The sequence below is a fragment of the Dermacentor albipictus genome, chromosome 7 (assembly GCF_038994185.2).
Source record: "Dermacentor albipictus isolate Rhodes 1998 colony chromosome 7, USDA_Dalb.pri_finalv2, whole genome shotgun sequence".
In the NCBI taxonomy this organism is placed as follows: domain Eukaryota; kingdom Metazoa; phylum Arthropoda; class Arachnida; order Ixodida; family Ixodidae; genus Dermacentor; species Dermacentor albipictus.
Genome location: NC_091827.1, coordinates 86,047,784 through 86,070,728, shown reverse-complemented (window position 1 = coordinate 86,070,728; position 22,945 = coordinate 86,047,784). Strand labels below are relative to the sequence as shown.

Genomic DNA, 22,945 nt, shown 5'->3' with positions numbered 1-22,945 from the left:
ATGCAAATATCTTTTAACAGAACCAAGGTAATGTTGTTTGCGGTTGATTGGAGATGCTCAAATTATTTTTTTGAATTCCACTGAATTACATAATTTGTCTTAATAATTCAATCAAATTCCTAAATATTATAATTAGATGAAAAATGGCAATCACAAAATTGTAGAGCAACACGAAAAACTCCCAATACAGCTTTCTGATGCTTAATACGTGCTGCATAGAATTGTTTCTCCGAGAGTGAAAGAAGCCCGCGAACACACGCAAAATTGCCGCACGACTGGCCGCTCGAGGCACTTGCGGGCACTTAAATGCAGTAACTGTTGGCCAAGCTGGTATAACGATGTCTATAAAAAAATCTCACCAGTGATTACGATACTCCGTAATGCGAATTTTGAGCGCAGCCGTGTAAGTGTTTTGAATTCGCGATATATTGCGGCAAAGAATTTGATGCTGAACGACAGGGTCCTGTCAGCTGCAGCGTTGAGCCTCTCCTCGGCCAACACATTGAGCAGAAGCGGCAGACAAAGCATTTCCACCAGTTGCGTCGCGCCCCTGAAGTTGCGGCGCGCCCCTGCAGAAAGAAAGCATGCTCATGGAACCCGTGAATAGCGCGGAGCGCATTCTCAAGCGGCGGCGGCGCGGCAGGCGAAGAACCGCACGCGCAGTGCTACGAAACCCACTATAGCGCTTTGTTTCCGCGCTCGCCTCGTTCCTGGGGCCGTATTCTGAAACGATCGACTTAGGCGATAGTTCACCATCAGGCGCGCTGATTGGTTGTTTTAGCGAAATTGGATGAAGTACGTCATCCGATTTTGCTCAGCCAGCCAATCCGCTCGCGCCTGATGGCGAATTATCGCCGAGGCGATAATTCGCTGCTGCTGCTGCTGCTGCTGCTGCTGCTGCTGCTGCTGCTGCTGCTGCTGCTGCTGCTGCTGCTGCTGCTGCTGCTGCTGCTGCTGCTGCTGCTGCTGCTGCTGCTGCTGCTGCTGCTGCTGCTGCTGCTGCTGCTGCTGCTGCTGCTGCTGCTGCTGCTGCTGCTGCTGCTGCTGCTGCTGCTGCTGCTGCTGCTGCTGCTGCTGCTGCTGCTGCTGCTGCTGCTGCTGCTGCTGCTGCTGCTGCTGCTGCTGCTGCTGCTGCTGCTGCTGCTGCTGCTGCTGCTGCTGCTGCTGCTGCTGCTGCTGCTGCTGCTGCTGCTGCTGCTGCTGCTGCTGCTGCTGCTGCTGCTGCTGCTGCTGCTGCTGCTGCTGCTGCTGCTGCTGCTGCTGCTGCTGCTGCTGCTGCTGCTGCTGCTGCTGCTGCTGCTGCTGCTGCTGCTGCTGCTGCTGCTGCTGCTGCTGCTGCTGCTGCTGCTGCTGCTGCTGCTGCTGCTGCTGCTGCTGCTGCTGCTGCTGCTGCTGCTGCTGCTGCTGCTGCTGCTGCTGCTGCTGCTGCTGCTGCTGCTGCTGCTGCTGCTGCTGCTGCTGCTGCTGCTGCTGCTGCTGCTGCTGCTGCTGCTGCTGCTGCTGCTGCTGCTGCTGCTGCTGCTGCTGCTGCTGCTGCTGCTGCTGCTGCTGCTGCTGCTGCTGCTGCTGCTGCTGCTGCTGCTGCTGCTGCTGCTGCTGCTGCTGCTGCTGCTGCTGCTGCTGCTGCTGCTGCTGCTGCTGCTGCTGCTGCTGCTGCTGCTGCTGCTGCTGCTGCTGCTGCTGCTGCTGCTGCTGCTGCTGCTGCTGCTGCTGCTGCTGCTGCTGCTGCTGCTGCTGCTGCTGCTGCTGCTGCTGCTGCTGCTGCTGCTGCTGCTGCTGCTGCTGCTGCTGCTGCTGCTGCTGCTGCTGCTGCTGCTGCTGCTGCTGCTGCTGCTGCTGCTGCTGCTGCTGCTGCTGCTGCTGCTGCTGCTGCTGCTGCTGCTGCTGCTGCTGCTGCTGCTGCTGCTGCTGCTGCTGCTGCTGCTGCTGCTGCTGCTGCTGCTGCTGCTGCTGCTGCTGCTGCTGCTGCTGCTGCTGCTGCTGCTGCTGCTGCTGCTGCTGCTGCTGCTGCTGCTGCTGCTGCTGCTGCTGCTGCTGCTGCTGCTGCTGCTGCTGCTGCTGCTGCTGCTGCTGCTGCTGCTGCTGCTGCTGCTGCTGCTGCTGCTGCTGCTGCTGCTGCTGCTGCTGCTGCTGCTGCTGCTGCTGCTGCTGCTGCTGCTGCTGCTGCTGCTGCTGCTGCTGCTGCTGCTGCTGCTGCTGCTGCTGCTGCTGCTGCTGCTGCTGCTGCTGCTGCTGCTGCTGCTGCTGCTGCTGCTGCTGCTGCTGCTGCTGCTGCTGCTGCTGCTGCTGCTGCTGCTGCTGCTGCTGCTGCTGCTGCTGCTGCTGCTGCTGCTGCTGCTGCTGCTGCTGCTGCTGCTGCTGCTGCTGCTGCTGCTGCTGCTGCTGCTGCTGCTGCTGCTGCTGCTGCTGCTGCTGCTGCTGCTGCTGCTGCTGCTGCTGCTGCTGCTGCTGCTGCTGCTGCTGCTGCTGCTGCTGCTGCTGCTGCTGCTGCTGCTGCTGCTGCTGCTGCTGCTGCTGCTGCTGCTGCTGCTGCTGCTGCTGCTGCTGCTGCTGCTGCTGCTGCTGCTGCTGCTGCTGCTGCTGCTGCTGCTGCTGCTGCTGCTGCTGCTGCTGCTGCTGCTGCTGCTGCTGCTGCTGCTGCTGCTGCTGCTGCTGCTGCTGCTGCTGCTGCTGCTGCTGCTGCTGCTGCTGCTGCTGCTGCTGCTGCTGCTGCTGCTGCTGCTGCTGCTGCTGCTGCTGCTGCTGCTGCTGCTGCTGCTGCTGCTGCTGCTGCTGCTGCTGCTGCTGCTGCTGCTGCTGCTGCTGCTGCTGCTGCTGCTGCTGCTGCTGCTGCTGCTGCTGCTGCTGCTGCTGCTGCTGCTGCTGCTGCTGCTGCTGCTGCTGCTGCTGCTGCTGCTGCTGCTGCTGCTGCTGCTGCTGCTGCTGCTGCTGCTGCTGCTGCTGCTGCTGCTGCTGCTGCTGCTGCTGCTGCTGCTGCTGCTGCTGCTGCTGCTGCTGCTGCTGCTGCTGCTGCTGCTGCTGCTGCTGCTGCTGCTGCTGCTGCTGCTGCTGCTGCTGCTGCTGCTGCTGCTGCTGCTGCTGCTGCTGCTGCTGCTGCTGCTGCTGCTGCTGCTGCTGCTGCTGCTGCTGCTGCTGCTGCTGCTGCTGCTGCTGCTGCTGCTGCTGCTGCTGCTGCTGCTGCTGCTGCTGCTGCTGCTGCTGCTGCTGCTGCTGCTGCTGCTGCTGCTGCTGCTGCTGCTGCTGCTGCTGCTGCTGCTGCTGCTGCTGCTGCTGCTGCTGCTGCTGCTGCTGCTGCTGCTGCTGCTGCTGCTGCTGCTGCTGCTGCTGCTGCTGCTGCTGCTGCTGCTGCTGCTGCTGCTGCTGCTGCTGCTGCTGCTGCTGCTGCTGCTGCTGCTGCTGCTGCTGCTGCTGCTGCTGCTGCTGCTGCTGCTGCTGCTGCTGCTGCTGCTGCTGCTGCTGCTGCTGCTGCTGCTGCTGCTGCTGCTGCTGCTGCTGCTGCTGCTGCTGCTGCTGCTGCTGCTGCTGCTGCTGCTGCTGCTGCTGCTGCTGCTGCTGCTGCTGCTGCTGCTGCTGCTGCTGCTGCTGCTGCTGCTGCTGCTGCTGCTGCTGCTGCTGCTGCTGCTGCTGCTGCTGCTGCTGCTGCTGCTGCTGCTGCTGCTGCTGCTGCTGCTGCTGCTGCTGCTGCTGCTGCTGCTGCTGCTGCTGCTGCTGCTGCTGCTGCTGCTGCTGCTGCTGCTGCTGCTGCTGCTGCTGCTGCTGCTGCTGCTGCTGCTGCTGCTGCTGCTGCTGCTGCTGCTGCTGCTGCTGCTGCTGCTGCTGCTGCTGCTGCTGCTGCTGCTGCTGCTGCTGCTGCTGCTGCTGCTGCTGCTGCTGCTGCTGCTGCTGCTGCTGCTGCTGCTGCTGCTGCTGCTGCTGCTGCTGCTGCTGCTGCTGCTGCTGCTGCTGCTGCTGCTGCTGCTGCTGCTGCTGCTGCTGCTGCTGCTGCTGCTGCTGCTGCTGCTGCTGCTGCTGCTGCTGCTGCTGCTGCTGCTGCTGCTGCTGCTGCTGCTGCTGCTGCTGCTGCTGCTGCTGCTGCTGCTGCTGCTGCTGCTGCTGCTGCTGCTGCTGCTGCTGCTGCTGCTGCTGCTGCTGCTGCTGCTGCTGCTGCTGCTGCTGCTGCTGCTGCTGCTGCTGCTGCTGCTGCTGCTGCTGCTGCTGCTGCTGCTGCTGCTGCTGCTGCTGCTGCTGCTGCTGCTGCTGCTGCTGCTGCTGCTGCTGCTGCTGCTGCTGCTGCTGCTGCTGCTGCTGCTGCTGCTGCTGCTGCTGCTGCTGCTGCTGCTGCTGCTGCTGCTGCTGCTGCTGCTGCTGCTGCTGCTGCTGCTGCTGCTGCTGCTGCTGCTGCTGCTGCTGCTGCTGCTGCTGCTGCTGCTGCTGCTGCTGCTGCTGCTGCTGCTGCTGCTGCGTTCGCGCGGCCGAGGCCGATGCCAAACGCAAACAAAGGCTCGCAAACAGTCAGGGTGCAACAAATGCTTTCCGGTGACAGTTTACAGACAATCCGTTTGGAAGTTTGTGTTCAGTGTGTGCTCGGCTCTGGTTCCAAAATGACGTGAAACCGCTTCCGGATACGTGCCGTGAGAATCTCCGGTGTGCGTTTCCCAACTCGGACTTGTGTCAATTCAGACTGTGTTCTTCATGCATGCCTTTGCTGAAACCTGGATGGATCCCGAAGAGCCTCTCGAAATCATAGATTTCTTATACTGCTGTGGTGCTCGCAGAGACCACAACAGAGCGGCGGGAGTCGCTATCTACTTGCGCACAGGTCTCTCTGCAATACCAGTCGAAATGTTTGGCACGTCACATGAAGTTGGCGAACTGTGCGCCGCAAAGTTGCCCAACGGCTTGCTGGTAGTAGCTGCCTACTTCGCCCCTACCGCACTCACGAAAGACGTCGTGCACTTCCTGCAACTCGCATTAACCGTCCATCGATCCACACCGATGTTAGTAGTGGGGGACTTTAATGTTGACATTCTCATGGGAATGCATTGTCACTTCCTATTACTTTTTCCCATCAAAGGTGGTGGGTTCGAGTGTCTTAACTCTACGTTAATTAACTATGCCTTAACTCACCCTAATGAACACTATAGGTTATGGTTCAGCTGCCTGCAATGTCGTGGGTTCGATTGCTCGAATTAACTCCATAGTAATTAGCAATACCTTAACTACGTCCTAATTTGCACCAAAGGTCATGGGTTCGACTCCCACCAGTGTTCGTGGGTACGAGTGTCTTAATTACCTATATTAACTGTGACCGAAATAACTTTGTCTTAATTGACACCTGGACTAGTATAGGTGTTACGGTTTTAATTAAGGCGCTGGTAATTAGGGCACAGGAAAGAAAAGTAAAATGATACCTATAAAGAAAACGGTCAGGCAAGGAGACACGATTTCTTCAATGCTATTCACTGCATGCTTGGAAGAAGTATTCAAACTATTAAACTGGAAAGTCTTAGGAGGGGGGATCAACGGCGAATATCTCAACAACCTTCAGTTTGCAGATCACATTGTCCGGTTCGGCAACACTGGGGACGAGTTACTACAAATGATTGAAGACCTTAACAGAGAACGCGTAAGAGTGGGATTGAAAATCAATATGCAGAAGACAAAGATAATGCTCAATATCCTTGCAAGGGAACAAGAGTTCAGGATCGCCAGCCAGACACTAGAGTCTGTAAAGGAGTACGTTTATCCAGGTCAATTACTACAGGGAAACCTGACCAAGAAAAGGAAATATACAGAAGAATAAAAATGGGTTGAAGGGCATACGGCAGCCCTGCCAGATTCTATATGGAGCTTACCACTATCATTGACAGAAGAAGGTGTACAATCACTGCATTTTGCCGTGGCTAACATGTGGGTGGGTCGGAGAGCAAACTTGGATAGGTCACATTCTTATTGACATTTCGAGAAAAAAAAATTACCGACGATTACGTTACTTCCTAATGCGACATTTGAGCGCAGCAAATAAGCTGTTTCACCTTTTCGATAGATTGAGGCAAAGAAATCGAGCAACACATGTATGCGCTATCACAGAATTTTTTTTATTTTGCACACGTATTCCTTTAACAAAGACTCCACTAACAGTTCTTGACAGTCATGAAGGAAGCTTTGTGGTCGGAGAAATAGACTGATATATGTTCGACTTGGTACCACCGCACAGGGGTTGCATTGGAGGAGGAGCGAAGAAAAGAATTAAGTTCGAGCCGGCGCTTTGACAACCGGAGACTCGCAGGAAGAGGGGGGAGGGGGCGGCGTGTACACCCAGCGGCAAACGATGGGGGCAGAAGCGCGCGCAGCAAGCGGACAACACGATAAAGGGAGGAGGGAAGAGATAGCAGCGACTGTCTGATGCCGCTGACGCCGATAGTGAGTCAACCCCAGCTGCGGAGTTGGTTTCAGGGACAACGCCGCCGATGCCGACACAAACAATATGATACCCTCGCTTCCGCAGCGCTAAGAACCAGGTCTAGCCGTGGGAAGGTGGTCACGTATTCGTCGACGTGCCGGGGCCTACGTGAAATAACCGGCGCGTCGGCAACTGAAGAGCACCCTATCCGCCACACAAGAACAGGGGGGGGGGGACCCTTTCCTCCTCTTTCTGCATGGCGGCGACGGTGTTCTATGCAGTCACGTTATCTTGACTCTCTAGCGGCGTCAGCGGCATCCAGCGGTATCAGTCGGTCGCTGCTAGCGCTGGGGGGATGAAAGGGGGGCGGAGCTGGTTACGAGGCCGACGACAACGCCGACGACGACGCGAAACCCAGGAACGGACGCCAAAGAGCTGCGCTCTAAAAGTAAATCCATTTCCACGCAGTGAAAGCTGCTAAAACAGCGAAGCTGGTGGTCGTTTTCTCAAGTTTGAGCTCGCGTTTAGCGCGATATTCATGAAATCATTTTGTCTCGCTGTTGTCGTTTTGCTAGTTTTGAGCTTCGGTTCCGGATTGCGCACACTCTTCAGCTGCGTGAGGTTGCGATCAAACCACAGTCTATCACACACATTGCAGCTGTAGCCGCACGCACGTTCGAGGAATTATTTCTTGAACCGTCCATCACCGTGCACCCTGCGTGGGAGGAATGTCTCTGCGTCGACTTTTCTGCTCGGCCTCCTACTGTCGAAGTTGGGGCTTAGCTTGCCTCCGCTGGCGCTTTGCTTGCGCTTCTCGCTCTCGAAGATCGGGATTTGCGCGACGTCTGCGCTGCCGCTCGCACCGAACGGAATCCATGGGGCGAAAGGGCGTGTGCCGGCAAAACACCTGCTCTTATACCCCTCTTCTCCCCCCTCCTATGGCCCATCCCCCATAGTGCATTTTTGCCATTAACTCGCCCCCCTGCGTGACGCCGGAGGCCGGACGGCGAAGGCTCGACTTGGAACAGCTCCGTTATTAACAAAATAGAGCTGGGCAGGGCATGTAATGCGTAGGCTACGCGTACGGCTGCAACCAGGCAACGTCGGGCTCACCAGACTGCTGTGCCCAGAGCATGCACTAGCCGCAGCTCACCGTCCATGCCGGGTGGACAGTTCAGTTGGTTCTCGTGAAAACTATGGTTGCCAATGGAGCCGCTCCTGCGCTGCGTGTGCTGCGCACGCCTGACTTTTTTTTTTTTTGTTCGCACGTGACATCATGCTTTGATTTGTTTCTTTTCTTGATAAGTGAATGTTTACTGCAATTTATTTCGCCGATAAAGCTACGAGGCTTATTCTTGTTATTGTCTAACACTTTGCTTTCGCTAGTATTGATTCGGCTTCCGGTAAAAGTGAGACATCTTTGTTTACATAAAAAATTACGCTTTCTCAAATGTAAGTTGACGGTCTTCAAACAATTTACCGAGCCACTGTGTCGGCGTCTTGCAGTCAGTAATCCTCCACCTGCTGGAACTACCGAGGATGATGAGCGTCTTAAACGGCGTTGTCATGGAGCTGGTAGATGGCGCCTACCCTCTCCTAAAGGGTGAGTCTCCGATTATTCGCAGAAGAAAGCCGCGCCAGCGTTTTTCGCACATTGACTTTTACGTTTCTTTTTCGCGGTGGCCATGCCCACGCTGCTGCTCTATGTATGTTGGGAGCTCGGTTTAGAGGAGGCAAGTAATACACGTTATGACAGGTTGATAACGGAGTCGATTGGCTTCATTCAAAAGTAAAAGCTGGTTTGCCGAGTAGCAGTGGTGGTGTCCCTGTCGGACAGCCGCTTCGGTTCGAGCTGGGGGCAATGACCCTCCATGGCGGGGACAACGAAATGACGGACGGCCGCTACTAGCATCGAAAATGCAGGGAAACGAATGCTGATACAATTGGCTTCGACGGAAGTTGCAATTAACGCTTGTAGCAATTTTTTTTTCTACTCCACACGAGCACTGAACTGCAGCCTCAGGTTCTGTCGTGGCCACGATGTTATATGTCTGAGTGTGGGAAAGCCGCGTCATTTCCTTGCGGTAGTGGCGGCATATTGATAAACGCTGAATGAAACCAAGCCGCGCGCTGAGCTTTCTGTGAACGCTGGAAAGATAACTCGTCAAACGTTACTGAGGAATTTCGTACTGGGGCGCTTCTCGTATCTATAGATGTAGTTCCGAGTCTCAAAACAATATCAGTTGTTATCAGGTGGCAATTTCGCACCGCATTCATTCTTCATGAAGCTGTATCTTTTACGTTTCACATGTGCTGTTCTTTTTTATCACCTCGAAGCACATTTTAATTGATGTTTATTAAACTTGTTTGTGCCATTAAATCAAGCAGGCTAGGTTGTCCCAGTCCCGTTTCCTAGGGAATACCAATAAGCATCATCATCATTATACTGGGTTGAGCGAGAAAAGCTCCCAGTGGAGGGTCGTTTGAGAATATGGTGGGTTAGTGTTTCTACTTTTCCCTCGGTAACTGCCGGCCATTTCATCTGTAGACGAGCCCCACTTGACATTGAAGCCACTTACGCAACGAAAATCAAAGAACAGCTAGCAAACGTAGCCTGCGTCACAGCCTCGAATTTGCTTTGAAGCGCAATTATCTGTGGTGACTAAACAAAACTCACCTTGCGCATATATCTCTATTGGATAGACAACGACTTCTTCTCGCTGCTTATGTTAATCAATAATTAGCGTAATTTCTGGTTTCTCACGTCGCGTTTTACCGGTCCAAGTTGGAGGTGAGTTAGGAGGGGCCCAAATCTACAAGCATTTTGTGCACATCGGGTCTAGTACTTTTTTGTTAACAATAACTTTAGTATAGGCTATGATGAGCACATTCGTGCAGTGCCGTTTTTAATGATTTTAAAGAAAAAACGAAAGTCTCCGTATAAAACTCGTGTATAGTGAATAATATGAAAAAGGTGGGGTAAAACAAAGCTTTCGCAAACAATTGCATAGATATTGCATATTGCGAACTATTGCGAACTGTTGCATATTGCGAACTATTGCATAGAACTAGGAGGAGTCAGCAGAGCTGACTCCTCCTAGTTCTGATGGCTGCGAGTACTCATGCATGCAACTTTGCTGTCTGCAGTATGAGTTGCTCACTGGCATATATCTTCACTGGGTGTGGCTTCTTTAGCTATCTTATTTTTCACTCCGACACAGAGGTGATTGCCACAGATGAAGAGAAGACAGCTTTCGCAGGAATCGACGTGGCCTTCTTAGTGGGCTCAATGCCTCGGAAGTCCGGCATGGATCGCAGAGACCTGCTGACCGCTAACGCCAAGATCTTCCAGAGCAACGGGCATGCGCTCGATCAATATGCCAAGAAGTCTGTCAAGGTAGGAAATCATTGGGACAGTCAGTGGTTTCAGGACTGACTGATCTAAGGTACGCGGTTCAATTGTCTGAATGACCACAGTGATCTGCGAAATTCAGCTACTCACGTTCTGCATAAGTTTAAAACGTAATGTTAAACACATTTCCCAGAAACCTGTCATCATTGTTGAAGCGTACAACTCCAATGAAGCTCGTGCATTCAATGTTCTGCAAGACTGCTTCTATTTTCCTATGTCTTTCTAAAATATTCATACAGCATTGTTCAGAGTCTCTCATATCGTCTACAATTTTCTCAAAATTTCCTAAATTATTTTGAATACTCTATTGATTTCGTTCCAACTTCGCGAACCCTACGATTTCCAGATATTTCATGCATTTCTTTCATTTAATAGGCAAAAATTTTGTAGAATCAACGCCAATTTCATGCAGTTTCTTCCAATCGTTTGTCAAGTTTGCCCGGAATCTTCTACTTGTTCCTGCTATTCTTATAGTTTCCTCGAATCTCTTGCAAATCTGCGTCTTCTTCACTCAAATACTTTTCAATTTCCGAATTCCGGACCACGTCACGTGTTCTTCAATTTACTGTGCCTTCTTCCCACCGGCTTTTTAAGGCATCCGGTCTGGCTGAACATCCGCTTGGGATCAGTTCAGCTGCATGCTTTATATACCTATGTTCCTGCTAAATTTATGACTGCCAGGAAGACGAAGTGCTTCTCTTGCGGAACACATCTCGCCCGTCTCTGTGTTTTTCTGGACTTCTTACTGCACCTGTGGGGTCTACCGCCCCCTCCATCGCGGTGATGGATGTACAACACCCCGAGGATCCTCCCGGTTCCCGTTCACCCGCGGACATCGGTTCGAGGAAGCGAGGAAATACGTCGAGTGGTAGCGACGACAAAGAGCTGTACTGCGCATCAGGTGACGAGTCCTCGGAAGACAGCTTCCGACTTGTCCAGTACCGCAAGGCCAAACGAAGAATTATCAACTCATCTTCGGCGTCCAGTTCGAACACTGTGAAAACAGCTCCTCAGCGATGGCCTCACTCCATCCTGTTTGTGCCACAGAACGCTACCGACAACCTGCGCGTCCTCAACAGGCAAGCACTCTCCGTGTATCTAGAAAACACCGTGCCAAATGAGATCAGAGATGTTAGGATAAATACTAGACGAAACATCCTGGCAATCGATGTGATGAACCCAAGTGCGCTGACCATACTACAACATGTAACGCAGCTGGGAAACATCAAGGTCCGATCCATCGTGCCAACGAATGGTGCCACAATAACTGGAGTCATCTATGACATTGACAATGAAATATCTAATGCAGACCTCCCAATTCTCATAAAACCAACAAGCGAACACAACGTGATTGTACATGTTGGTCGCCTCGGCAACACACGTTGTGTGAAGATAACCTTCAAAGGCGACTGCCTTCCACCCTACGTGAAGGTCGGCCACTTTCGCCACCAGGTTCGACCATTTATTCCAAGACCAATGCAATTCTTCAATTGCCAGAAGATTGGACATGTGAAGGGTGTTTGCAGAAATTCGGCCGTGTGCCCTCGATGTGCCGAACCCCACTCAGAAGACAACTGCAGCGCAACGACGTTCAAGTGTCCTAACTGTCAGGGTGATCACTGCGCCTCTTCCAAAGACTGTCCCCAGATCAAGAAATAGTTCACCATTCTTAAGCAAATGGTGAGAGACAACTCTACCCACAAAGAGGCCGCTGTGAAAGTACGGCGAAGACGACGTCACAGACGAGGGTCTTCACGGCGGAAAACATCAAGCTTTCAGGACAAGTCCCCTCGTCAAGCATCATCATCAGCGGACGTTTCCAGCACTCCGAACACCAATGTTGGAAGGGAGCAAACTGCCAGATCTCTCTCCACAAAGGAATGGCCGCCACTTCCGCGTACACGACCGCCAGAAGAGCCGCAGACGAAGCCGCCCCCAGTACAGCAAGGTGCTGTATCCGAGGAGTCGCGGAAAACAGATGAGCAAGTGATAGCACTTATTAGGCCTTTAATGAATGCCATTCGCGTGCTGCTAAGCAACATGCACACACCGTCTGCCAGAAGTGCGCTTCAAGAACTGGACGCTCTGAGTCCGGTGCTTGCAACCCTTGAGTAGATCATGGCTCCACAGCCACGGTCTTTTAGGGAAGAGGTCCGTTAAGCAGCTATTTTTCAGTGGAATGCCCGCGGACTCAGAGCGCGCCTTTCGGATTTCCGTCGCTTCGTGTTCGCCAATATGTTTCCCATTATCGTCATTTGCGAGCCGAACTTATCGAACAAAATCAGGCTTTCTGGATATGAATCATTTATGTCGTCAGCTGTTTATGAAAACAGTAAGGTTTTGGTGTTCATTCGCCGTGACCTCACCTACACTCATCAGCCCATACCACCTAATGACAGTAATCAATATATATGCCTAAACGTAAGGAAAAAGAATCTGGCCTTCACTTTTGTAGGCGCCTACCTATCTCCGTCAAGTCGATTTGATTACCAAAGACTACGAGACATCCTTTCCTCAACTTCCAATCCCTGGGTCATCACTGGAGATTTCAACGCCCATCATACACTCTGGGGAAGTCCGATCATCAACGCAAGAGGCAGGGCTCTGGTATCTTTCGCCTCCAGTAATGAACTTTGGCTGCTGAATGATGGAAGTCCTACGTTCTTACGTGGCTCCACGTACAGCAGCTGTCTTGACTTGGCTTTCGTCTCACGAAGCCTAGTCAGACGTGCAGGGTGGTTTGCGGACATAGAGACGCACGGAAGCGACCATATCCCCACGTACATCAAGATCAGAGGATTGACCGCTTCCAAAATACGGGATGCGATCCAAAGAGTGGACTGGCCTAAATTTCAGTCTATTATGGAAGAACACTGCGACGCCAATCCATCTTTCGACTTGGAAGAGGCAATCAAGAGCGTGGTGCAAGACACTATGCGTACTCTAACATGCTCCTCGAAACTTAATGATTATGATGTGGAACTAGAACGACTTCGAGCAATCCGACGACGTGCTGAACGAAGATACCGGCGTACGAAAACAATGGACGATCTACGGACCGCAAGGCGCACGCAAAAGAAGATACAGCGCCGGTTAGACAAGCTCGAATCGCAACGTTGGGCTGCCTTCTGTGAGTCGCTAGATCCACGCAAGCCTTTATCGCAACTATGGAGAACGGTGCGCGGACTGCGGACACTTCCCGTACAGCGATTCCCATTCACGGCACTTGCCCTCTCTCAAAAGAGATCGGAGATTGACGTGGCAGAGGATTTCTGCGCCAGATTATCCGGCCAACTCACAGCTACCAACATTCCATCGCCTTCGAGCAGCTGTCCGCCACCACGTGATCACCGGTTGGATCTACCATTCTCGATCCACGAACTTAAGGCAGCATTAGCTTTGTGTAGCCGCACATCAGCGCCAGGACCTGACGGAATTTCCTACCGCGCTTTGTGTCACCTGGGGGAGCGAGCGAGAGGGGTTCTTCTTGAGGTGTACAATGAATCTTGGAGAAATGGCACGCTACCAACAACCTGGAAGACAAGTCGCCTTGTTCCACTGCTGAAGCCTGGCAAGTCGCCGTTGGAGCTCTCCTCATATCGCCCGATCGCTTTGGCCAGCTGTGTGGGCAAAGTAATGGAGAGAATGATCCTAGGACGCCTGGAGTGGTACTTGGAGTACCACAACACCTACCCAGATGCCATGGCGGGCTTCCGACGCGGTCGATCATCGATCGATAACGTCGTCGACCTGGTGACCTACATTCAACATGAGAAACGCCGTAAGCGTCTCTGCGCATCCTTATTCCTCGACGTTAAAGGGGCGTATGACAATGTTACGCATGAAGCCGTCCTCTCTGCTCTCGCAGAGGTAGGAGTGGGTGGTAGGATGTTTCAATGGATACGGAGCTATCTATCCATGCGATCCTTCTTTGTAAGCACCGAGGAAGGCCATACTTCTCTACATTATAGCTACCGCGGCGTCCCCCAGGGCGGTGTACTTAGCCCTGTGTTATTCAATCTAACACTAATTGCTCTCCTTGAGCACGTGCCAACCACAGTCAGGCTATCAATGTACGCGGATGACATCTGCATATGGACATCTGCAGTAACACGCCTACAGCTGCGAGCGAGAATTCAGAAAGCCGCGACACAAACTGCTATCTACCTCCGTAATCGAGGCCTGGAAATTTCCTCCGAGAAATGCGCACTAGTGCCATTTACGCGCAAACCCATGGCAAACTACAGTGTAACGATAAATGGCCAAATAATACGACGGGTCCGATCGTACAAGTTTCTAGGTGTCATAATCGACAGGGACTTGTCATGGAGCCCACACATATCTTACGTGAAAAAACGGTTGACAGGCATCTGCCACCTGTTCAAGTTTTTCGCTGGCAAGACCTGGGGAATGTCGCCTAGTGCCATGTTACAACTGTACAGGGTGCTTTTTCTGGGATTTCTGCGATATAGCTTGCCAGCAATAAACAACACAGGCAAAACGAATCTACGCACAATACACAGTCTTCAGGGTCAAGTGCTCCGGATCTGTCTAGGCCTGCCTCAGAGTGCTTCAACAGTGGCTACGATAGCAATCGCTAGAGACCACCTTGTCAAGACCCACATTGAAATTGAAGTACTCAGGACCCATATAAGGCATCTAGCCAGGACTCCTCGTCACCATTTAGCCTCTCTACCAGTGGACAGGCCACACACATCTTTCAGCCAAACGATAACTGCATATGATGAATCATTGCCAGCTTGTTTCACTCCGGCTGCGAGACCTTCGATCCCTCCATGGTGCCTCGCTCAGCCAAAAATCAACCTCGCAATACCTGGTATCTCGAAAAAAGCTGATCTGTCATCACCAGCCCTTAGACAGCTCACGCTACTACATTTGTATGAGAACTACCTTGACTCTACGCATATTTACACTGATGGATCTGTCCTTCGAAGCAGCTCCACGGCGGCAATCTTCATACCAGCGAAAGCTAGAACAATCAAATTTAAGACGACCCACGCGACAACATCGACGGCAGCAGAGCTCGCAGCGCTCTTTACTGCCCTTCAACACATTGGTGTTGAACCACCACACAAATGGACAATATTCTGCGATTCGAAGGCGGCACTGCAGTCTCTACTGTCACCTTTACGACGCGGACCGCACGAACAGCTAATATTCCATATTAGAGAAATGTTACAACATACAAGTGATGCAGGCCACGAAATAACCTTTCATTGGCTTCCAAGTCACTGCGGGATTGTCGGCAATGAACGGGCGGATCACGCTGCCCGCTCAGCCCATACTGAGGAGCGCCACGTCCCAATTCCTCTTTCTAGAACTGACGCGGCACGGAAGCTCCGCCTACTTGCTCGGCAGTGCACCGCGTCGCAATGGAATGAGCCACATTTAAGAAATCCGCGACTGTACTCACTTGACCCAACATTAAGTCTTCGAGCGCCATCACAGCTTCGCCGTAGAGACGCCACGCTTTTATATCGACTTTGGTTGGGCGTTGCCTTTACTAAAGCCTATGCCTTCCGCATAGGGATGACCGACACCCCAACCTGTGACCACTGCGGCCATGAAGAATCAATTGGCCATATTTTGTGCACCTGCCCGCAGTACAGTCCACAGAGGGCATGCCTCAGCCAGGAACTTGACCAACTGGACGACCAACCGCTATCAGAAAAAAGAATCCTGCAACATCGAAAGGACCTGCCGTCACAGAGGAAGGCCGTGCAAGCGCTTTTGCGCTTCTTGCGATCTACCGGCCTGTGTGAACGACTTTAACTGGAACGCCTTTTGTGTGTGTGTCTCCGTGTGTGCGCGTTCGGTTTTTTTTCGTTTTTTTTGCGTTTTCCTCTCTGTCATCTTTCTAACCCCTATCCCCCATCCCCAGTGTAGGGTAGCAAACCGGAGACTCATATCTGGTTAACCTCCCTGCCTTTCCTCTTCATTCTCTCTCTCACTCTCTCTCTCTATGACTGCCACACGTCGCACAAGCGAAACAATATTCAAGTTGCTTCCCGCTGATCATATTTAGCCTACATTTGAACTTCGCACAATGTAAATATTACTTTATATAAATGATATCAGTAATATTTCTTGCACTGAAAAATAGTACTTAACGCCAATGATGGCTCTTTCTTCGCAGGGCCCCTAGCCTAACCAGACTGTCAAAAATGCCTAACACTTGACTCTTAGAGCTATCAGATTGGTTAGTCATTAATAAAGTCACACTGAATATTAAAAAGACGCGGTACACAATACGTAGAGCAGAAAATGTTCAAATTAACAGAAATTTCATTCTTTAGCGTATAGCGCTCAAATTTATAAAAAAAAAACATGGACAGCAGAGGAGACATACAAGAGCACTGTCTGCTGTCCGCGGTGTGTTGAAATTTCTGCGCTAAACACTATAAAAGATGTCGCACCAAAAAGGTCATGACTCATCGTTTTAAATCTTTCCTTCGGTAATGATAGAATCCAGCAAACTACTTCTACAATGTTTACTTGCTTTTTTTTTCAGCATCGATATATTTTATGAAACGAATACGTGAATTTCCTTAAAGTCAGATTGTCTCGTGTAAGTGGTTCACTGCGGTATGTTATAAATTTAATTCTTAACGAATTCAAACAAATACGCCATTTACATAGTCTCATCTAGAGTACTATTTACTTGGGCGGGGCACAACGACGACTTCTAATATACTAGAGCCTACTTGCTTCGATCAAAGCACTGCAAAATCTCGGTGACAACAAAAGCACGAAGCTATAAAAGGAGAAAGTAAAGCTACTAACACCCGTATAAATTTTATAAATCAAAAGTCTCAGTGTATACGTCGCGAAACCTTTCTGGAGCATTACAGCAAACAAAACATTTATCTTAAGAACATTACCAAATCCCAGTAATGAGGACCCGCTGTGGTACTCAAAGCTTAAAGTGCCAAATTTCACACTTAACATGCCGTGGTTGCTCAGTGGCAATGGTGTTGTGCTGCTGAGCACGAGGTCGCGGGAGCAAATCCCGGCCACGGCGGCCGCATTTCGATGGGTGCGAAAACCACCCGTGTACTTAGATTTAGGTGCACGTTAAAGAACCCCAGGTGGTCGAAATTTCCAGAGACTGCCACTACGGCGTGCCTCATAATCAGAAAGTGGTTTTGGCACGTAAAACCACATAATTTTTTTATTTCGCATTTCCTTAACAGAAATAAGAATATAATAAAGAAGAATAACGAGACCATCATGACTGCAATAAAATGTCTGACAAAGAAGAGTTACTTTCTTTAGGTCGAATATAAATTTTGTTGATTGCGTTTTTCTTACAGTATGTGAGGTGTTATACGTCATCGTTGCTGATTTGTTATTACTTATTGAAAATGCATTTTTAGAGCTTTCCACTTCAGTTGGAACACTACGTCAGAGAAACCCGTTTTGTGATCATATACCCTGCATGCATTTGGGCTCTGCTGCGGCACATAGCGGTCAGGACCTCGGTCAGATACCATGAGCACCTTTAGTCCTGTATCCTTCTGTGTTGCTGAGATGCATACAGGTCAAGAATTATTGCAGATAAAATTAGAAATATAGGTAGAGTAGGCGCACTTCTATCGCTGAGAGGTTTCAGTACGGAGGCATAGCGAGTATACCGGGCCATACGGAAAGTACGGCGTAACCAATTTCCTAGTTCGTAGGAACCCTCACCGCAAAAAAGAAAGAAAAGAGACAGAGAACTGAATTGTTCCCAGGCTCCTTCAGACATTTCCTTAGGGACGACAACGAAAGGGCTATTGGACGGGATCCTTGAGCAATAACAGTTTTTACGCCGTTGCGGTTGTTGGAAAAGAATCGGCAACAACAGAAAAAACACATCCAGTACATGAAAGCGGCCGTTTCTATGGTTATCAGCCGCCATTCAACCTCCGAATATACCGATCGGTAATTAAGATACTCGAAACAATAATAAAATGTGCGCCTCCCCCGTGTCAATAAACTTTCGCGAAATAAAGGTCAAGTTGTGAAAGGAACTAGACTTAGGCAAATCTTTTTGCTGAAAAAAAGATCATGCAGATCCACCGCACACCTTGGAATCAAAGCTTTCAAGAAGCGGTTATATAAATGCGATAAATTTCTCCATTTCATTCCTGCGCCTTTGGCGTAAAGGAAACCGACGCGTGCACATGGCCTCTCGCGCACCTGTGCTGCGCAATATGACAAGCGGCGATCATCTCAAAGAGCTAGTTGACGTTGGCACAACAGAAGTACACGTGCCACTGTGACATATTGGTTAGAGCATCGGGCGTTCGTGCTGGGTGACATGGGTTCGATGCCATCGCCGTATACGCGTAATTCAAATTTCTTTAGGTGTGAGCTATTCGGCGAGACAGCAGCAGTGCCCAGCAGCCGCGGCAAGAGAATTCAGGGAGAACTCGCAGAGAAGGCGTCGCTTCAAAATAGATAAAAGATAACAAATCTTTAGAAAGGAAGAGCGACATTGAAAGGCGTACAATGCAGTTGACGATCGTGTCCCGTTAAGTAGGCGTAACGAATGTGTACTTCATGTGTGTAGATTTGTATTTATAACGTTTTGAAACTAGTAAACTGATCGTGGCAAGTTTCAGAATGAGGCTTCTGTCATTGTAGCCACCTTTGGTAACTGTTTGCAGCTGACATATTAATTGTTTATCAAATGTATACGATTTCTCGACCTGAAGTTGCACTACCCATCACAAAATTCCACCAATTTAAATGCCAAAGACATCCTTGCTCATCAGCGTGGAGTCCGAAGAAAATACCCGCCGCCTCACCCACAACTTAACGGGGAAGAGGCCGCCGATTGGCGTAAAATACAGACCGGGGTGTTCCCCCATTTAAAATTGCTAAACGCCATGTATCCCACTCGTTATAGGGCCAACTGTCCTTGGTGCGGTGGCATACCTACCCTAATGCACATAACCTGGGAGTGCACTAAGCACCCTCATAGGCCAAACACCAGTAGGACAATGGAGCAGTGGGAGGCACAGCTCGCCCGCTCCGATCTGGCAGGACAAAAGTCCTTAATTAGCCAGGTCAGGCAGGCGGCAGAGGCCAGTGGGGCCCTGGACTGAGAGGCTCCGACCACCCCTCCTTCAAATCTTTAGAATCACAATAAAGTTTCTCTCTCTCTCTCTCTCTCCTTTCATGTGAGCACTTTATGTGTGGTGTTTGGGTGAAAGCAAAAAAAGAACACTTTGCATTACAAATCGGCGTATTCTTTAATAAATAGCAGAATCAAAACAAACCTATATGCTTTGTAAGTGTGAAAAAATGTACCCTCCTTACGGGGGTTCAGCGCAGCTTTGAAATGGGTGTCGGCCTTTGTTGAATGAAGCTACCCACCAGCTCTGCAATTTGCCGCGGAAGGAACGATTGAATATTAATGCAGGATTGGACTACATATTGATGAGTAAGTGAAAGAAAAACCATAAGCAAGGCGTCAGAAAATGTAAGTCAAGAAGTGCGCAGTCCAGACACAGCAGCGGTTAGCAGCTTCACAATGGCTACAGCTTGTCTTCGCGATGGCAGCAATTTGTCCGTTTATGCTCAGTGCACTAATCGTCACCATCTCGGTGCACTAACCCGACGTCATGGCTAAACACGGTGCTTGAGGCGAGACGAAGTACTGTTTAGGAACAAGGAGAAACACAGGCAAGGTGAAACCCACAAGCTTCCTAAAGCGTTCGCGGCGCTCGCACCCATGTCTATACTTCACTATAGTGGCGGTAGCCCAATGTGCGCACAGGGTTTTCTGCATTGTCCAAGGTGTCTGTGGGAATATCCAACTGGTACAAGTATTGCTGCGCTGTTAAAACGATCTTGTACATATGAATATCACCAGGAAGCTGCACATACGATCTCAACGTTGATGCACCTTTCTTTTCTTTTTCCTTTTTTTTTGTACACATCGAGGACACGTAGTAAATTACGTGAGAAGATATGGTGCAACATACACGCAACCAGAAGTTTTGTGGACTCACCAACGCACTTCTCTTCTACGGATGGTTTGCACAGGTTCTGGTGGTGGGTAACCCGGCGAACACGAATGCGCTCATCTGCTCCAAGTACGCGCCGTCTATTCCCGCGGCGAACATCTCAGCCATGACGCGCCTCGACCACAACAGGGCCCAGGCACAGGTGTGTATGCACTTGCAGTATTCTGGCATTTAACCTTTCTCGGAAATTTGGAGTACCCGATTGGGATTTATACGCAAAAGCGTTCAGTGGAAATCCGCAAGGAAGGGGAAGTATCACGAAAAGGAGCGTTACCACACACCCAAATGAGTCATGAGGGACAAAAGTGTTTATTTTAATCTCAAGCCACTTTTCTATGGATAACTTTTTTATTGCGATAGCAATTATACGAACGCTTCCGGCAGGTTCTCGTGGTCATCGTCGCCGTGCTGTTCCCGTATCTGCGGTGCGTGCGCGGACGGTCAGAAGGTCTCGAGAGACGCGACAGGCGCGCAGTTCGTTTGCCTGCAAAAACGACGGAGCTAAGCGGACGCACCGCCACGTGCCGCCCACGCGTGCAGGGTTAGGTCTCGAGAGACGCGACCGACGCGCAGTGTGTTTGGCTTGACATAAAAAAAAAATGAAGATCAGGGCTGCTATTTTTGACATCGGGAAATAGTGCCATATTCTAAATTTTGGGTCTGGCGGCATTTCGAGCCGACAAGAGAAGCCTTAGCAGCCCTCTGGGCCCCTATGATTGGCTCCAAAGACCGCCACGACACAATTGGACAATATGGCTGAACTCGACATTGTCCAGGATGCCAACTCGGCGCTGTGTTGGAGCCGCAGGACAGCTGCTGCAATGAGCGCCGTACGCACACGCTAGCGTTCCTACCACTGTTGCCAGGTCGGACAGCGTGGAGTAGCCCAAAGCTAGAGAAACTGTAGCCCAAATGTAGCCAAACACAAAAAAGAGCAAAACAAATTTGTAGCCAATATAGCCATTGTTATTTTCAGCTTTATCTGTATATACATTTTCGCATTCGACTACGGTAATCGCTTTTTGTACAACCCATCGTAAAAAAAATGTCCGTGATGCCGTGATGGTCGGCCCTTGACATCTGCAACAGCTAAACATCTTGAAGGGGCAGCGCAATATCACGAAGACAGAAGGCAGCAACACACAGGACAGCGCTGATCTCACAACTAACTTCACTCGAAGGCATACACAAACTTATGTACACAACCCATAGCCACGTGCTCTCCCATCAATGGCGTCATTAACAGTGCACAGGCAAAAAACGCAAAACCCTGTAATCTAATGTTACATTATGAGGCGGCTTAAAAATTCAAATACACTGTCATGCAAATTTAACGAAGGCCTGCTTACGCAACGCGACCATTTTTTCCTGATATAGTAGACCTCCATAATCTCCCTCGTGGTCTCCCTCAGTGTCGAATGGAAGCACGAACAAAAAACTTGGAGCACGCTTGGAGGACAACTGGTCAGAAAGTGTTGTGGGACGTTAATGGAAATGAACTGATCATGAGTTAAGGCGATAGAAACAGGCACGCTGTTCGGGATTGGAGTATGGATTATAATTTAAAGTTGGCAAAGAATATCTCAAAGGCCAGTAAGTGGCAAGGCCTGGCAATGAGATCTTGGTACTTCGAATGTAGTCTATGCGATTACTGTAAGTAAGTCGGCTGTTATTTAATACAACACAATTATTGCTTAAAATTGCAGTTGCTATAGTATTAGACACTTGCGCTTTATTCTATGCTTCGGAAATCAAAAGCGTACGCATGGCTACGGCAACACGCTGAACTGCGTATCACGCGTAAAATAGTCGTTTCGTTTTCAATCCGATTGGTTTCGCTTTGACTGTTTAAATACCAAAGCACTTGGGCAGGAAACAATGGAAACACGTAGTTATTACCGCAAAAGTACTTAAGATTTCGGAAAACATGAATCGCAGGAACGTTGATTTGTTAGACAAACTACTTTGCCACACTTGCGGGCGCACTTGTCGTCTGCCTCCCACTAATGCTGGCGTATAATCACTATCGCGTTCACCTACCACTGCTGCCAACAAGCTGCCAGTGAAAGACTACATCCTCACTGCAGATAAAACAATTCTGATAAAGAAATGTTCCACGGCGTTTTCCGCGTTACCACTTCATGATTACACACTCTGACTAGCAAACTTTCCATTGGATTAAAAGATAGGTACCACGAAAATTGGCTCTCAGCTCTTTAATATTCACATTTAAATGTGGAATGTGATAGCATTCAAAGATCCCTGACTGCTTCTCACCCTTCCCGGCAACTGCAGTGTATGCAGCCATAATGTTTACCCGCAAACGCTCGAGGCGAAGAATATGCATGAAGGCGAGCTTTCTGGTTCTTTTTTTTTTCATTCCACTCGCATGGCAGGCGCCGCCGATGCTGCGGAGGCGAGTGCCATCTGTATGGTGTTGCATGGAACCGAGCGGAGCGCGCCGCTCCTACTTGGCAGTAACCTCTTGTCCTCGTTTTTTTCCTGTGTCCCATGTCCTGATTCGCGCTGCACCACTCAGTCTCATGGAAAACCAACTAGCCCAAACCATCGCCCCCCTACTAAGATGTCGAACAGCAGCTAGAAAAGGGCTTTGTGTTCGAGGTTCCGCGTAACAAACATAGTTTTCTCGCATAATCAAATTACAATTCGACGCTACCATGTCTATAGAGTGAGTGTAAGTCGTATTTTACGAATTTTCTGCCGCGTTTTACGTTGAGAAAATCAGTTACTTCAGCAATGCATATGCGCCAGCCGAAGGGCCTACGTGGTTCGGGATGATTTTTTCACACGGCAACGGCGCCGACGCCGGATTTTCTGCGACACGGGGCCCTTAACGCCTGTCGCATTAAAGTGCATTTCACACGCAAAGGAAAATGGCAGTAAAAATCTTACCGTGGGAAACGCGGACTAGGTCACAAACTGTGCCTAGCGCGATACTTCAACCAGACACCTTCGCCTTGACACACTGGAGCGTGTCATTTACCCAGGCTTCCCTTCTTTCATGTCGGCGCCATAGCCATGTTAGTACAGTGCACTGTGAAACACACTCCACTCCCAGGCTCATCCCGATGCCCGGTGATTGGGTGTCGGTAT

At 50.5% G+C, this 22,945-nt stretch overlaps 1 protein-coding gene across 2 annotated transcripts in view; it reads left to right on the top strand.

Moving 5' to 3' along the window:
- Window positions 1–22,945, top strand: part of LOC135899668 (malate dehydrogenase, cytoplasmic-like) — a 52,569-nt gene that overhangs the window by 17,253 nt on the left and 12,371 nt on the right. For both annotated transcript variants that reach the window (XM_065428986.1, XM_065428985.1), the window contains exons 3-5: window positions 7,889–7,985; window positions 9,604–9,779; window positions 19,851–19,973. In XM_065428986.1, the coding sequence (XP_065285058.1) occupies window positions 7,889–7,985; window positions 9,604–9,779; window positions 19,851–19,973 (396 nt within the window). The remainder of the gene's footprint in view (window positions 1–7,888; window positions 7,986–9,603; window positions 9,780–19,850; window positions 19,974–22,945) is intronic.